The 16,821-nt window shown below is 36.2% G+C and overlaps 1 protein-coding gene across 1 annotated transcript in view; it reads left to right on the top strand.

Moving 5' to 3' along the window:
* LOC128640709 (uncharacterized) overlaps window positions 1-16,821 on the top strand; it is a 78,608-nt gene that overhangs the window by 51,855 nt on the left and 9,932 nt on the right. Inside the window, exons 9-11 of the mRNA XM_053693137.1 lie at window positions 4,817-4,945; window positions 9,316-9,331; window positions 13,843-15,071. Coding sequence (XP_053549112.1) covers window positions 4,817-4,945; window positions 9,316-9,331; window positions 13,843-15,071 — 1,374 coding nt within the window. The remainder of the gene's footprint in view (window positions 1-4,816; window positions 4,946-9,315; window positions 9,332-13,842; window positions 15,072-16,821) is intronic.

Here is a 16,821-nt window from a genome sequence, read left to right as displayed (position 1 = left end):
TGCCTCCATCTCCACTCACACAACCAGCGGTGTACAGGAGAGGACAGAGGGTAATAATCCCCAGAGAGACAAACAAAAGCCTGCGCCGCGTCTTTCCGCAGCCACACCAGTTCCAGGGTAGCGCCCGCCCCCTCTCACGCAGCACCGGTGGGAGAGGGGGTAGAGTCAACAGCGGGTAGAGCCGAGAAAGAAGACACGGCAAGATGACCCCCGCCTTCCGCGCAGCACCGGTGGGGAAGGGGGGAGGAGAGAAGAGCCCCAGACGATCCTCGGACAGCGTTCCAGGGTCAGGACTCTGCAGGGGGAGAGGTAAGCCTTGCGTTTCAGGTGTTCCGATTAACTGAAGAGAGGGGAGGGGGTGAGAGTTACCGCACAAGTCTCCTCTCAAGTGACTTTAATGATGGGGGTATACTCAGTACAACTTGATAGCATACATGTAGTGCTCACCTCCTCTCACGCAGCACAGGTGGGAGAGGAGGGAGAGATAAATACCGGCTTTCTGTGGGAGCTGTCTCAGAGTAATATTATAAGGGCAACAGCTGTAGAAAAGAAACTTTTTTCAAATTATTCTGCCATCACAGTGGGTTGTTATTCCACTGCCCAGGTTCCGATAGCGATGTTAAAGGCTGTCCATTAAGCTAGCCCAGTATCCAGGCTCGGCGCGAGAGATCTCCACCAGCTGCAGTAGGACTAGAGTGCAAAACGCTCAGCACCTGCGTTAAGCTCCTCCTCCGGAACCACCCAACCAAAAACCACACATTTTAATGTACCTATATTTTCCTTCTTAGATTTTGTGCCATTGGTATACTTATAAAATCTTTTAGGGTTTGACTTAGAATCCTTTGCAATAAATCTTTCATTTCCAAATTTGGCTGATTTGATTGCTTTTTTGCTTGCTTTGCTACATTCCTTATATATTTGGAATGTTGAGTCTGTGCTATTTTATTTGAATAATTTAATTGCCTTATGTTTTTTTCTAATTTCTCTTAACACATTTTTATTTAGCCACATTGGTTTGGATTTAGTTCTTATACTTTTATCACCATGTGGTATTTCATTGAATTTGCTTTCTTACAATTAAAACTTTTAGTTGGACCCTTATAACACTGCTTATGGAAATTGATTTCAAATGTGATCATGTTATGATCACTGTTACCTAAATGTTCTTTGACATCAATGTTTGATAGTATTTATGTATTGTCTGGTAGCACTAAATCCAATATAACTTTATTCCTAGTTGGCTCCTCTATTAATTGTGACATAAAGTTATCTTTGAGAACATTTAAAAATCTATCTCCTTTAGCTGTATTACTAGTTTCATTGGCCCAATTTATGACACAGTAGTTAAAATCACCCATAATTACAGCACTGGTATTATTAGCAGTCTTTCCTATTTGCATTAGTAGTTAAGTTTCTTCCATGTCACTAATGTTGAGGGGCTTGTAGCATTTTCCTAGTAATATTTTTTTAGGATTTTATGTACATGCACAGTCTTCCTTTCCTTTTATTACTCCTGTCCCTCCCAAATAATGTATAAGTTAACTGCCCAGTCATGTGAATTATCCCACCAAGTTACAGTTATACTTAATATCATAGTCCTCTTCTGAAACTAATAGCTCCAACTCCCCCATTTTACCCATAATGCTTCTTGCATTTGCTTTCATACATTTCATTTTCATGTGTTTTCTGTTTCTCACTGGTGCACTTTCCTCCAAACTTTCTAATGTGACATTTCCTAAGTGTACCCTTCGGCCATCCCTTCCTTGAGATTATGTTATGTCCAAAAACATAATTGCAATTTATTTAAAAGGACATTAAAGAAACATTTAAGTCTTGGTAATCCATATTTAAATAAATGATAGGGTATTTCCTGAATGTATAGGGGAAAATAAACAGCCAATGAAACCAAACCGTACAGTGGTAGCCCAGAAGCACATTTGTTTTTAATGTGCCTTTGGGCACATGTGCCATATGTTTCCTAATCCCTGGACTTTATTCTCTGTTCTCTGCTAGTAACAGAAATGTCACTATCAATACTAGGTCATTAACAATTATGCTCAAGCTCCTCAGAAGTTGAGAAGCTTAAAGGGACAGTCTAGTCAAAATTAAACTTTCATGATTCAGATAGGGAATGCAATTTTAAAAAACTTTCCAATTCACTTGTATCATCAAATTTGCTTTGTTCTCTTGGTATTCTTTGGTATTTTGAAAGCTAAACCTAGGTAGGCTCATATGCTAATTTCTAAGCCCTTGGAAGGCCACCCCTTATTTCAATGCATTTGGCAGTTTTTCACAGCTAGAGGGCGTTATTTCATGTGTGCCGTATAGGTAACATTGTGACCATGCCCATGGAGTTACAAATGAGAGGGCACTGATGCAAAGGGTTAGATACCAGGTAATCATAGAGGTAAAAAGTATATTAATATAACAGTGTTGGTTATGCAAAACTGGGGAATGGGTAATAAAGGGATTATCTATCTTTTTAAACAATTACAATTCTGGAGTAGACTGTCCCTTTAAGCAGTGTAACAGCACCCAAGTAATAGTGGCGGCTATTACTTTTTATGGAAGCCATTGTTGTATTCTAAAACTGCAAATATGGGGGACAATCCACATTGCTACTGCTGAACCCTCTCTCATAGTGGGCCCTAAAGAAGTTGTATAACCTATTTAGCTGTTGTACTGCTTGATGATAATAGATTTATGGAACTAACTTCTGGTAGTGATGGTAAGAACAAGTTTAGTAAGGGAATTCAAGGATGCCGAGGATATGGTTAAGGTTATCCTAAGAATAAATTAAAGGACCATTCTATTGAAAATAATGCTGCAAGTCTATGTATTAAACCCTCCAAATAAGTTAAACACATAGTGAAAGTATTGCTCAGGAGATGCAGAGGACTGCTTGGCCCCAAGTGGAAATGGTTAGTGATCCAATCAGGAGTAACAGTTCTCTGTGGTTCCTGAGCAGTACTTTAACTATATGGCTAAGCCCTTTATATGGATTAAATACATAGACTTACAGTGTTGCTAGTACTAAAATTACATGCTCTAATAAATTACAAAATGTACTTTTTTCTTCACTAGAATAACCCTTTAAGTTTACACTTCAGTAAATATTGTTCTAGCCAGATATCAGAATCTATATTTATGTGTTTCTACACCTAACTCTTATATATAATACCAACAAATTCCCAGAACTACAGGAAATGCAAGTACAGGTGGCCCTCGGTTTACGCCGGTTCAATTTGCACCGTTTCAGAATAACAACCTTTTTTTTAAGTCATGTGACTGCTATTGAAAAGCTTTGGAAAGCAATGCACTAATTAAAATAGCCAGTAGGTGGAGCTGTCCGCTTGTTTTGCAGCAAAGGTATGCAACTTAACAGCCTTAAATTGATCTGTGTACACAGATCAAACCAGAACTATCGAGCAAAATTTAGCAGGCACTTCCCTATTATCTTCCTTTCCAGCAACTTGAGGTGAGGGTGCCTAAGTGCTTATTAATCACTGCAGATTGAAATGCATAGAATAGATGCAGACCCAATATTATCTAACATGCTAACAATGCAGAGAACTGTTTGCAGAAAAAGGCAAGTAAAAAAAATGTTTTTGTTCATTAAACTTAGTTTGATGATGATGCGGTCTGTTGTGTAATTATTTTATTAGGTGATGTTTAGCAAATGTTTTTGTTCATTAAACTTAGTTTGATGATGATACAATCTATATTATTAGGTTTATAATGCTGTTTAGCATTTAAAGTCTTCATATCAAAGCTTTAAAAATAATGTATTAGGTGTTACTTATGACAATTTTGAGAGGGGCCTGGAACCTAACTCCCTCACTTCCCATTGACTTACATTATAAACTGGGTTTCAATTTACAACGGTTTTGATTTACAACCATTCCTCCTGGAACCTAACCCCGGCGTAAACTGAGGGCTACCTGTAATTGGATTTTCCTTTGCAAAAATGATAGGGCTTCCAAAATTGCTGGTCCAGTGTTGCGTTACAGACAACCTGACACCATATTTGTACAGGAAGTGCAGATAAAATGGCAGCTCTTTCACATATGTGGCTGCCAGCTCAGCTTTTTGATGGACAGACAGCAAAAAATGGCACTGTAGAACTAAAGGCTTTGTCCAGTGGGCTATTGAGGTCTAGTTATGCCCCTAGTTAAGATCTGGTATAGGGTCTTGATGGTTTACTGTAAATCTTGCCCTGTTTACATCTCATTTCTTTCTTTTTTTTTATATATAATTTTTATTGGAATTTCAAGATATACAACATATTTAAACAAACAAACAAAGAATGGATCCATAGCAATATGTGCCTTTTGCACATTACTGTGTGGATTAATTGTCCATGCCAATCTTGGCTTCTTGATTTTTGATCCATGTTCACATCTCATTTCTTTCTAATGACACGGTGAGTCCACGGATCATCATCAATTACTGTTGGGAATATCACTCCTGGCCAGCAGAAGGAGGCAAAGAGCACCACAGCAAAGCTGTTAAATATCACTCCCCTACCCACAATCCAATCCCCCAGTCATTCTCTTTGCCTGTAGTGCATGGAGGAGGTGAATTTTAGGTGTCTGATGAGAAGTTTTAGCAGAGTAAGCTTAATTTTCACTAGATTGATTTTTTTAATTGTTTTTATAAGATATTTTATTTAATATGTTATATCTTTTTGACTTTGTGTTTATTTTAAATACATTCACAGTTTGACTAATATTTACTATTCTACTCTTCTAAAAAAATATTTCACTATTTTTACCTGAAATAATGGCATATTTACATAGAGATATTCTGTTTATAGATCAGGCCGCAGTTCAACATCCACAGAAGAATCATCTTAAAGCAACAGTTTTAATTGGTGGCATAACCGCTGGAGCTGTAACAGCCCTCACATTGATTATCCTGCTTATCAGCCGACAACTAAAGAAAGGTAGTTTCATATTAACCCTACATTACATCATGGAATTTCAGTAACAAAGCAAACAGTAATCTAAATGATAATAATATATCTATGAGACAATGTGAATTTCTGCTAAACCTGAAAAAACTCTAATTTAATCTTAGAATCTATCTTTTAAAATGTTAACAAAACTTTGATTTTACTTTGATTAAAATAAAAACTCATTAATTATGTATTTAATACTTTACAGTAGTTTTTACATTAATTAAAATAACTAAAAACATTTTTGTTTCCAAACAATTACAGTCTCATGGTCTATAATGGCCAATAAAAACTCTTAACTCAATACCAGTCCATATTAAGAGTAGAAGCTAATGATGCCATAGTTATCAGTCATCACATGAAAAATCAATCAGATTTTCCTATATCTCATAGCAAGGAAACTGCTAATTATGTGACTGTTTTTGTTGTTATGTCAGAGTTATCAATCAAGTATGTTATATTCCTCATTCTCTTCTCAGATCCTCATTCATAGTTTTACTACTAGGTATGTGGATATACGAAGTGTTCTAATAAAATTCTAAAAGTCTGTCTCCACTATTATAATCTGTAATTCTCAGACAAAATACCTAATTTCTGGTACAATTAGTAAAAATAAAATATATTTCTTAGTACATACTTAAAGGGATATGATACGTACATTTTTTACATTTAGCCCCCAATCAGCAAGTGCTACCCAGGTGCTGATACAGGACAGACATGATTCTCTATAGCGAACCATGTCCAAACGGGTTGGATAAATCTACCTCATAGTCTTTACATAGAGACAAAGAACTTACAGTGGATAAAATTATGGATTATGGGGTATATGTGTTTTAATTGAAGGAGTGCATTAAAACGTTGGGCCAGTTACTAGTGGTGTTCCTCTTTGGTCAGTACTTGGGCTTGTTTTGATTAACATATTCATTATTGCTGTTGGTAGTAGGCTCCACGGGTGGTGTGTCTTTTTGCAGGTGGTGCAAAACATTGTAACAGGTGGGGTGGATCATCAAATGATCATCACAAAATGTAAAATCATGCATTTATGATGCAAACAACCAAAGGTTAATTATAGAGTCAATGGTGCTTTACTGACAGTAACAGAAGAGGAAGAGGGCTTAGGAATTATTATTTCTGATGAACTGCATATTGTTAAACATGTTTGACTCTATGGGAAGTGGTATTAACAGCAGAAAAAAAAAAAGTGCTATGCTATTTTACAGATCACTAGCATTACTTCCAATATCCTATGGTCTCTGCTGATCATATTTGAAACCTTTGCCAAGGTATTAATCTGCTTCAATTTGTGTGCTAACTGGCTCACAGACTCCCGCATTTAAAGGGTCGATATATAAGGCAAAAGGATACACTTGGATACTATGGTTCAAAGACTGTCCTCTATGCTCAAAGACTGTACGGGGTGTATCTAGCTTATCATTACTGCATCCATCTTTGTATTATTTATGATTGCAGGTTTTGTCACTTCACGTACCTAGATACATTGTGTTGTTTATGTAAAGGAGCGTTATAGCATAAATCCCGGTGGCATTTTCATTGTCAGCTAATTTCCCTTCCGGTCCGGTTGGGGCTGGTGGAGGATGGGTGTTGTTCTATTCTCTCCTTGAGGTCTTGTGTGTGTATATGATATGTCTGAGGGGACAACATAGATCCTATATTTTACCCGTCCAGGCATAATCCTTTTGTGGAGCCTGGTGCCGGCTGTGGTGTTGTTGTTCCCTAACTTTTGAGACATAAGCAGTTCCTGTCCATTTTTAATTTGTATCTTTGTATGATATTGCATTTGCTTGCTATTTTATTAAAACAGTTGGATACATATTTTTGTGCATTTGGGGATGTATCACATTTCCGCCACTGAGACATGCCAATTTTTACTGTCAATTATGACAATGCTAAATAAATTTGGACTTTATATTAAAAGATGTGCTGAATTCCCTTTCTTTATTTAAGAACTCCTATATACCTTTGGTGTTCTGGCTCATTTCATCAGTGGGTGAGCTTTCTCTTTGCATTTATATATATATATATATATATATATATATATATATATATATATATATATATATATATATATATATATATATATATATATATATACACACACACATATAAATACATATACATCTCAACACACACACACAAACACACACACATATATATATATATATATTTGTGTATATATACACGTACATACACATAATTAGACATATATATATATATATATATATATATATATATATACAAACAAAAAGGTATCAGCGCACATCCATTTTCAAAAGCACAACATATTTTTTTGAACTGCAGCAAAAAAATGCCTGCAAACAACATCAAGAGAAAACTATTCTTTTTAAATAAAATTGGGATCTTAGTCACACAATATGGCCATATTTTGCTTAGTCAGTCACCACTTACAAGGTGCCCCAATATAGACTGGTCCTAACACTACAGTCCTTTTGCCACAGAGGGCTGAATCATTCCTGCTTTTACTCTTCATAATAGAATGAGACTCCCTAGCCTAACATTCACAACTCCATTATACTGTCATGAGCACACCTGAGCTTGGGTGGGGTGCTTAAACCAATGGGAGATGGTCAGTCTCCCTGATTATTTTTAAATACAGATGCAAAATTTGTTTTTTTTAGCACACCTTACAAAAAGTTTATATATACAACTTTGGGAGTGCTGCCAATATGACCCAGTAATTACACAAACAAAAAGGTATCGGCGCACATCCATTTTCAAAAGCACAACATATTTTTTGAACTGCTGCAAAAAAATGCCTGCAAACAACATCAAGAGACAACTATTCTTTTTAAATAAAATTGGGATCTTAGTCACACAATATGGCCATATTTTGCTTAGCCAGTCACCACTTACCAGGTGCCCCAATATAGACTGGTCCTAACACTACAGTCCTTTTGCCACAGAGGGCTGAATCATTCCTGCTTTTACTCTTCATAATAGAATGAGACTCCCTAGCCTAACATTCACAACTCCATTATACTGTCATGAGCACACCTGAGCTTGGGTGGGGTGCTTAAACCAATGGGAGATGGTCAGTCTCCCTGATTATTTTTAAATACAGATACAAAATTTGTTTTTTTAGCACACCTTACAAAAAGTTTATATATACAACTTTGGGAGTGCTGCTGCCAATATGACCCAGTAATTACACAAACAAAAAGGTATCGGCGCACATCCATTTTCAAAAGCACAACATATTTTTTAAACTGCTGCAAAAAAATTCCTGCAAACAACATCAAGAGACAACTATTCTTTTTAAATAAAATTGGGATCTTAGTGACACAATATGGCCATATTTTGCTTAGCCAGTCACCACTTACAAGGTGCCCCAAATTTTGTATCTGTATTTAAAAATAATCGGGGAGACTGACCATCTCCCATTGGTTTAAGCACCCCACCCAATCTCAGGTGTGCTCAGGACAGTATAATGGAGTTGTGAATGTTAGGCTAGGGAGTCTCATTCTATTATGAAGAATAAAAGCAGGAATGATTCAGCCCTCTGTGGCAAAAGGACTGTAGTGTTAGGACCAGTCTATATTGGGGCACCTTGTAAGTGGTGACTGGCTAAGCAAAATATGGCCATATTGTGTGACTAAGATCCCAATTTTATTTAAAAAGAATAGTTGTCTCTTGATGTTGTTTGCAGGCATTTTTTTGCAGCAGTTCAAAAAATATGTTGTGCTTTTGAAAATGGATGTGCGCTGATACCTTTTTGTTTGTGTAATTACTGGGTCATATTGGCAGCACTCCCAAAGTTGTATATATAAACTTTTTGTAAGGTGTGCTAAAAAAACAAATTTTGTATCTGTATTTATATATATATGTTTATATATATATATATATATATATATATATAAAAATATATTTTAAAAGCCCTTTGCAGTCCTTTTTGGCAAACACCTTATACCATATATTCATATATTTTAAGCCCTTATAACTTTTTTTATTAATTTTTTAAAATTACTTTTTTTATCAGATATTGTTTATATGAGTGTAACTGTACTTTTAATTGTATTTATGCTGTGTTTAATATAACTTTTTTTCTTCTCCTACCCTTTACTCAAATTTTCAAGTCATGCTAGCTAACCCGACAAACGTAAATCACAATTGTGCTCAAGCAAACGCTGATATAGCTTGCACGCAAACAATAGCGCTCTGTTCGCAATCGAGCCCTAAATAGGTATTACAAATACAAACTTTCAAACCGATGTTATATACTGGGAGGATAAATGGTTATAACATTAAGATTAGAAAATATATTTCTAATGTGAAATATATGAATAGGATCAACTAATGCTATATTTTATCTTTTGTTTCAGCTAAAAGGGGCACAAGGTACGTATCACTTATTTCCCATCTGTTGTATGGGATCATTGTTGAAATTAATTTTAAGTCTCAAAACTTTTTTAAGGGGCACTAAAGTATGGTTTTTATCTTTATTTAAAACAGTGTATTTTTAGAATGATTCCAGTTCTTTTTTGGTGTGTGTGTTTGTTTGTATGGCATGTTGCGGTTCATCCACGAAATGCCTATATCAGGCAATAAACGTCTATCTCAAAAAAAAAAAAAAAAAAAAAAGCTGTGCACATACATGCATTTCCTGTTAAAATAAAGAGCTTTACCATAATTTGTTAGCATGAGAAACATTTTGAGCTAGATTATAAGTGGAACGCTGAATTATCGAGCGCCCACAAATGGGCAAATTTACCAGTTTACGGGCACGCGCAATAATTAATCAGCCATGATAAGTGGCTTGTTATTGCTACTGTGAGCTTGCGGTAGCAATTATCGCTTATAAAATTAACCAGAGACCAGATCTTTGGTTAATTTTATAAATCTGCCCCAAATGGCCGCAAAATACTGTCTAGCATATATTATTAAGAAATAAAGATAGCAGAATTTTTATTTTTTAATAAAATGACTGCACTAGGCAGTATTGTGGGGGTAAAGTTGGTGGGAGTTGGGTGTTAAAAAAAAACCCAGCACTTATAAGTGCCTTTACATTTCGGTCTATGGGAACTTTATGTTCCCAATAAACTTATATATATATGCTTATATACATACAGTATATGTATAAGACAAAAAAAATAGAAAGCAAATAATGCGCTACCACCCAATAAAAACTACAAATTAAGAACCAACAAATTATAGTAACAAATACATTAAACAATACTATTTTCCACACACTGCTTCTCAACTTAGCAGTTTATAAATATTCATGAATGTTCAGAAAAATGTCCCTTTAATCAAAGGTGTAATGTTAGAAAACAGGTAATCGTGATGGTCCTCTATATCCCTTTTATTCAGCGTGTCTTATGTTGCAGCTTCTCAGCACAGTCCCATCAAAGACTCGTTTACAAAAAAATGCTGAAAAATATGAAGAAAGAGAAGCGCAGCACGCTCTAAGTGTAATCTGTTTGGTAGTTATCAATTATCAAAACCCCCTTCCCTGGGTATTACTCACAGGATCGTTCTGTATGATGTGTGCATCAGGTTGTATACAACCATGGAGTTTGTTCCTCAGATAACCTCCCTCAGTGACGTCTGGAAAGCCTGTCCAACCGGAGAGATTGTTTCACTTTCCCACGGCAGTCCACAATCAAACATGGAAGGGATACCACTCCAGTGTTTAAAGTATAACACGTTTATTGTGAAATAAAATATAAAAACTTACAAATCTATGTCTCTCAGCTCACCCAATAGGTGCCCACAACATCTGAGCCCTGGTAGCCACATAGAAAATACTTCTTTTTATACTTAAAAACTTAGGTTTTATATATACAAAATATTTTATTTTAGTTTGTAATAAGTTTTTTATAAAAAAAAGAATATTTATTACTGCACAAATCTAATACTAATTTATAAGGGTGGCTGCAGTCTAATGGTTAAAATAATGGCCTCATAACAGAATAGCAGAGAGTTCGATTCTGACTGCGGCAAAATATTTTAAACATTTTAATTATTTTGACCTTAAGTTAAAGTTTTATGATTTTGTTGGTTTATAAGCATATACAGATTTTAATAGTGTATTAATTTAATTATTACAACAAGTGGTATACTTTAAATGTATAAGGTTAACCATAGGTATAACGAAATATTTGAAAAATACTAATTTAAAATGACATCAAATGTATGCAGGGTTAACTGAATCAATTCAAATCAGGACACCTGTGCAAGTAAAGGGATATATAAGGAGCATTTTGTTTAAGGAACATACTCTTGAAAAAGTTTCTGACTAACATCAAATTCACTTTGAGTAACTCCAATTTACATAAGAGCAAAACTATTAACATAATCAATTACACATAGAAAATACTTCTTTTTATACTTAAGATAAAACATTTAATAGAGAAAGAATTCTTGAAGGAGATAGGTACCCCTATTACAAGCAATTACACGTATAAGATATAAAGATATATTAGACTAAAGGATTAGATTGTATTATTATCATGACATCACCTGTAAATGGCAATATGTTGAATACACCTATGGAATTGAGTAAGTTTGGAGAAAATAGCAGAAGATGCACAAGACAGCGTGCATCAAATTTACTAACAGATATTCCAAACATAGTTGAGGTAGAAAATCCCATAAATATATTTAGGGAATTAGAAAAATTATTGGAAAAGGATGCCAAAGAGTGGCAGGACTTAGTCCTACTTGATAATTATGTTTTGCATGACGTAATCCCTAGGGGATTAAGGATATTTAAATTCCCATCTTTTGAATTAGATGAAATCGAATACCAAACTGAATGGGAACAAGCCCTTCATAAATGTTCCATAACCCTTATTAAAATATTAATGAAATATAGAGAGTACAAATTGGAGCATTTAAAGGGAGAGATTGACAAAACATTAGACAAATTGCAACCATACCAGACGATACAGAAATGGAAAGATTTCAATGAAAATATACAAACTAGAATCAATAATTATTCTAAGGAGTTGGAAACTAATAAATTAAAGAAATTAAAAAGGGATCTAGATGACTTTAGGCAGGATAAAGTATACACGTATAAGGAATATAAAGAAGGGGCTGCAAATAAGGTAAACCAAGCCAATTCAGATCAGAATATTAATTGGAATGGAAATGAAAATAAAAGACAAAATATAAATACAAGTGAATTAAATAAAAATAAGAACAAGGGGCAGAATAAATCAATGCCCTCTAGAGGCAACCAACATTACTATAATAAAGATAATAATACTCCGGTCCAAAAATCTAATTACCCGAAAGACCCTGGGGAAGTCTCCCTATGGGTGATGGGGGAAACCAGACGTGGACTCCTTGCTCAGTGTGCTTAGAGGAATGTGGCTGCACCTCACTGACGAGGCCCATAGGAGGCCGAAACGATCGTCTGGGGTTGTCATGTTCCTTGTTCAGAGGAGAATTGCCTGGTATTTCGGGGCTGGACTGACCTTACTTGGCGGGATCAGACTGATATACTTCAGGAAAGTTTTCTTCTGTGAAAAGCACACTGGTCTAAAAGAGGCTGCTTCCGGGTGGTAAATCGCCATAGAACAAGCCACTGAGCTGTTGTTCGTTCCTGGTAGAGCGCTTCTCTCTTTGTATGCAAATTATTATGACCCTGGGGAAGTCTCCCTATGGGTGATGGGGGAAACCAGACGTGGACTCCTTGCTCAGTGTGCTTAGAGGAATGTGGCTGCACCTCACTGACGAGGCCCATAGGAGGCCGAAACGATCGTCTGGGGTTGTCATGTTCCTTGTTCAGAGGAGAATTGCCTGGTATTTCGGGGCTGGACTGACCTTACTTGGCGGGATCAGACTGATATACTTCAGGAAAGTTTTCTTCTGTGAAAAGCACACTGGTCTAAAAGAGGCTGCTTCCGGGTGGTAAATCGCCATAGAACAAGCCACTGAGCTGTTGTTCGTTCCTGGTAGAGCGCTTCTCTCTTTGTATGCAAATTATTATGACCCTGGGGAAGTCTCCCTATGGGTGATGGGGGAAACCAGACGTGGACTCCTTGCTCAGTGTGCTTAGAGGAATGTGGCTGCACCTCACTGACGAGGCCCATAGGAGGCCGAAACGATCGTCTGGGGTTGTCATGTTCCTTGTTCAGAGGAGAATTGCCTGGTATTTCGGGGCTGGACTGACCTTACTTGGCGGGATCAGACTGATATACTTCAGGAAAGTTTTCTTCTGTGAAAAGCACACTGGTCTAAAAGAGGCTGCTTCCGGGTGGTAAATCGCCATAGAACAAGCCACTGAGCTGTTGTTCGTTCCTGGTAGAGCGCTTCTCTCTTTGTATGCAAATTATTATGACCCTGGGGAAGTCTCCCTATGGGTGATGGGGGAAACCAGACGTGGACTCCTTGCTCAGTGTGCTTAGAGGAATGTGGCTGCACCTCACTGACGAGGCCCATAGGAGGCCGAAACGATCGTCTGGGGTTGTCATGTTCCTTGTTCAGAGGAGAATTGCCTGGTATTTCGGGGCTGGACTGACCTTACTTGGCGGGATCAGACTGATATACTTCAGGAAAGTTTTCTTCTGTGAAAAGCACACTGGTCTAAAAGAGGCTGCTTCCGGGTGGTAAATCGCCATAGAACAAGCCACTGAGCTGTTGTTCGTTCCTGGTAGAGCGCTTCTCTCTTTGTATGCAAACAGAAACGGGCAATAATAAGAATTATCATGAAGGGGATAGAAATAACTTCTACATGTATAATACCCCTAATAGATATGAATTATTGAGGGATAACCAGTATCACACTCCCAGATGGGAGCAGGAGGGAGCAAAACCAAAATGTAAGACCAATGGATCAAATAAAATATATATCCCCTATAATTCTAAACAAGGGAATAACAATAAGGGTCATTTTTTAGGGACTCCTCCCTGGAGACAGCAACAAGAGAGACAATTAAGGGAAAACCATATAAACGAGATAGGGAATCCAAGAAAACCAAAAAGAACTTTAGAAAATTTAGAGGAACACAAGGAGGAAAGAAACAGAGAGAAAAGAAACAAAAGAGGGTGGAATTAGAAAATGGTTTAAAATGCATTTTCAATCTCTCAGATAAAACCTTTACAGAGATAGAAATAAAACTACTCTCGAAGGGCTTAAATTTTGCCCCCATATCCCCACCGAATCATTTTGAATTGTTTATTGACATACAAAAGTTTATTAGAAAAGTAACTCTGACAAGGTATTATGAGAAAAATAAGCATATAGAGAAACACAATATGCAGGATTTAATTAATTCTTCTGAGGGTAACTCTAAAGAGGGAGAAAGGTCTAATGAAACTACATGGGAGGAACTATTGAATCTTTCACTCCATGAGGAAGGTGTATACATGTCTAGACACTGCCCTCTAAAACGAAAATCTATATTTTACCCTCAAAATGCACAAAGTGAATCTATTAAAATGTTTAATAAACTTGTATGTGAAGATATAGATAATTTGTGTAGCAATCAGAACACAGTAAGAGATAATTTATCACCTATGGAGAGGAGAGCCCTAAAAAATCTAATTGAGGATACAGATGTTATATACAGGGCAGCTGATAAAGGGGGAGGAATAGTGGTCCAGAACAGACAAGATTACCTAAATGAAGCATATAACCTTTTAAATGATAAGGAGACATACAGAATGCTTACATTTAACCCTTCTCATGCATACAAAGAGGAATTGAGAGAACTACTAACTGCAGCTAAACAAAGAGGTATCCTAAATCAAGCTGAGTTTAATTACGTACAAGAAATTTTTCCTAAAATTGCATGTTTCTACCACCTCCCCAAAGTACATAAAAACCCTATTCATCCTCCAGGGAGACCCATAATATCAGGTATTGGGTCCCTCTGTGACAATCTTTCAAAATACATTGACTACTACCTCCAACCATTAGTAAAACAAACTAAGGCCTACTTACGGGATACTATAGATGTAATAAATAAGTATGAAGGATTAGAGTGGAAAAGTGATTTCTACTGGGTCACATGCAACGTTTCTGCGTTGTATACCAGTATCCCTCATGAAAAAGGAATTTTAGCAATTAAAGAGGAATGCTCTAAAAGCAATTTAGAGAAGGACCAAATTGAGTTTATTGTGAATTGTATATATTTTATTCTTACTCATAATTATTTTTTATTTGAGAGTAAATTTTATAAACAAATTAGAGGCACGGCGATGGGGACAACCTTTGCCCCATCGTATGCCAACCTTCTTATGTCTAACTTCGAATCCTGCAAGATATGGACTAATAATCCCTTTATGCAAAACCTGATACACATCACCGGTTCATAGACGACATTTTAATTTTTTGGTCTGGACCACAAAGTGATATTGATAAGTTTATGGAATATATGAACAATAATACCTATAATCTTAAATTTACATATCACCATTCTAAAGAAAAAATAGACTTTTTAGATCTCAGCCTATTTTGTGATAATGAAACAAATAAGGTGGTAGTTAAAATTTTTAGAAAAAGCACGGATAGAAACGGCTTGTTAAATGCTCATAGTGGACACCTTAAAAGGTGGAAAAATAACATACCCCTTGGGCAATTTCAACACATAAAACGAAACTGCACCAAAATAGAAGATTACACGGCAGAAGCCAAAGTCTTAACTTCCAAGTTTGAAGAAAAAGGTTATAATAAACACCTACTACAATCAACTAAAAAAAAGAGTAGATGAGATGGACAGAAATACTATGATTAACCAATCTAGGAATACCATTACTGAGACAAATAGAAGTGATCAAATCAACAATCCTAAATTTATCACTACATACAATAGCGAACACTATAAAATCAAAAACATTGTGAATAAACATTGGCAAGTACTAAGATCAGATCCTATTTTGAAACAATGTCTTGGAATGAGAGGGGAGGTAATACTGGCACGTTCATATGTAGAGTAAAAGATTGTGCCATGTGTCCCCACCTGAAAAAAGGAAACAATGTGTTAACGAATTCTGATGGCCGTAAAGAATATAAGATCACAAGTAGGTGCACATGTATGACCACACATGTTGTATATATGTTAAAGTGCAAGTGTAATCTGTTTTATATAGGGAGAACAAAAAGAAAAATAAAGTATAGATTTAGAGAACATTTAACAAATATTGAAAATAATCTGGATACCCATAGTGTACCTATACATTTTTAAATGGCCCACCAAAATGGCATAAGTGATCTAGAAATTAAAATAATAGAATGGATACCCCCCAATATTTGGGACACCAACAGATTACTTAAACTTAGACAGAGAGAAACTTACTGGATAAAAAAGTTAGACTGTCTTCAACCAAAAGGACTTAATGTGGACTTAGATATACAAGCATTTCTAATATAATAGAGTCTAGCTATATAATGTACCTCTGGTAATACACAAGACTGTAATAAATAGATCATTAAATTAAATTATATTATAAATAATCTCAGGAAAAGTTTTTAGAGTGTTTTAAATAATAGTTGGATATTTTTGTAGGGTTTTTTAATAATACATATACTTAGGCCTAGATTTAGAGTTTGGCGGTAGCCGTGAAAACCAGCGTTAGAGGATCCTAACGCTGGTTTTAGGCTACCGCCGGTATTTGGAGTCACTGAAAAAAGGGTCTAACGCTCACTTTTCAGCCGCGACTTTTCCATACCGCAGATCCCCTTACGTAAATTGCGTATCCTATCTTTTCAATGGGATCTTTCTAACGCCGGTATTTAGAGTCGTGTCTGAAGTGAGCGTTAGAAATCTAACGACAAAACTCCAGCCGCAGAAAAAAGTCAGTAGTTAAGAGCTTTTTGGGCTAACGCCGGTTCATAAAGCTCTTAACTACTGTGCCCTAAAGTACACTAACACCCA

The sequence above is a fragment of the Bombina bombina genome, chromosome 10 (genome assembly GCF_027579735.1).
Source record: "Bombina bombina isolate aBomBom1 chromosome 10, aBomBom1.pri, whole genome shotgun sequence".
Taxonomy (NCBI): domain Eukaryota; kingdom Metazoa; phylum Chordata; class Amphibia; order Anura; family Bombinatoridae; genus Bombina; species Bombina bombina.
This window is presented reverse-complemented; position numbering and strand designations above follow the sequence as displayed.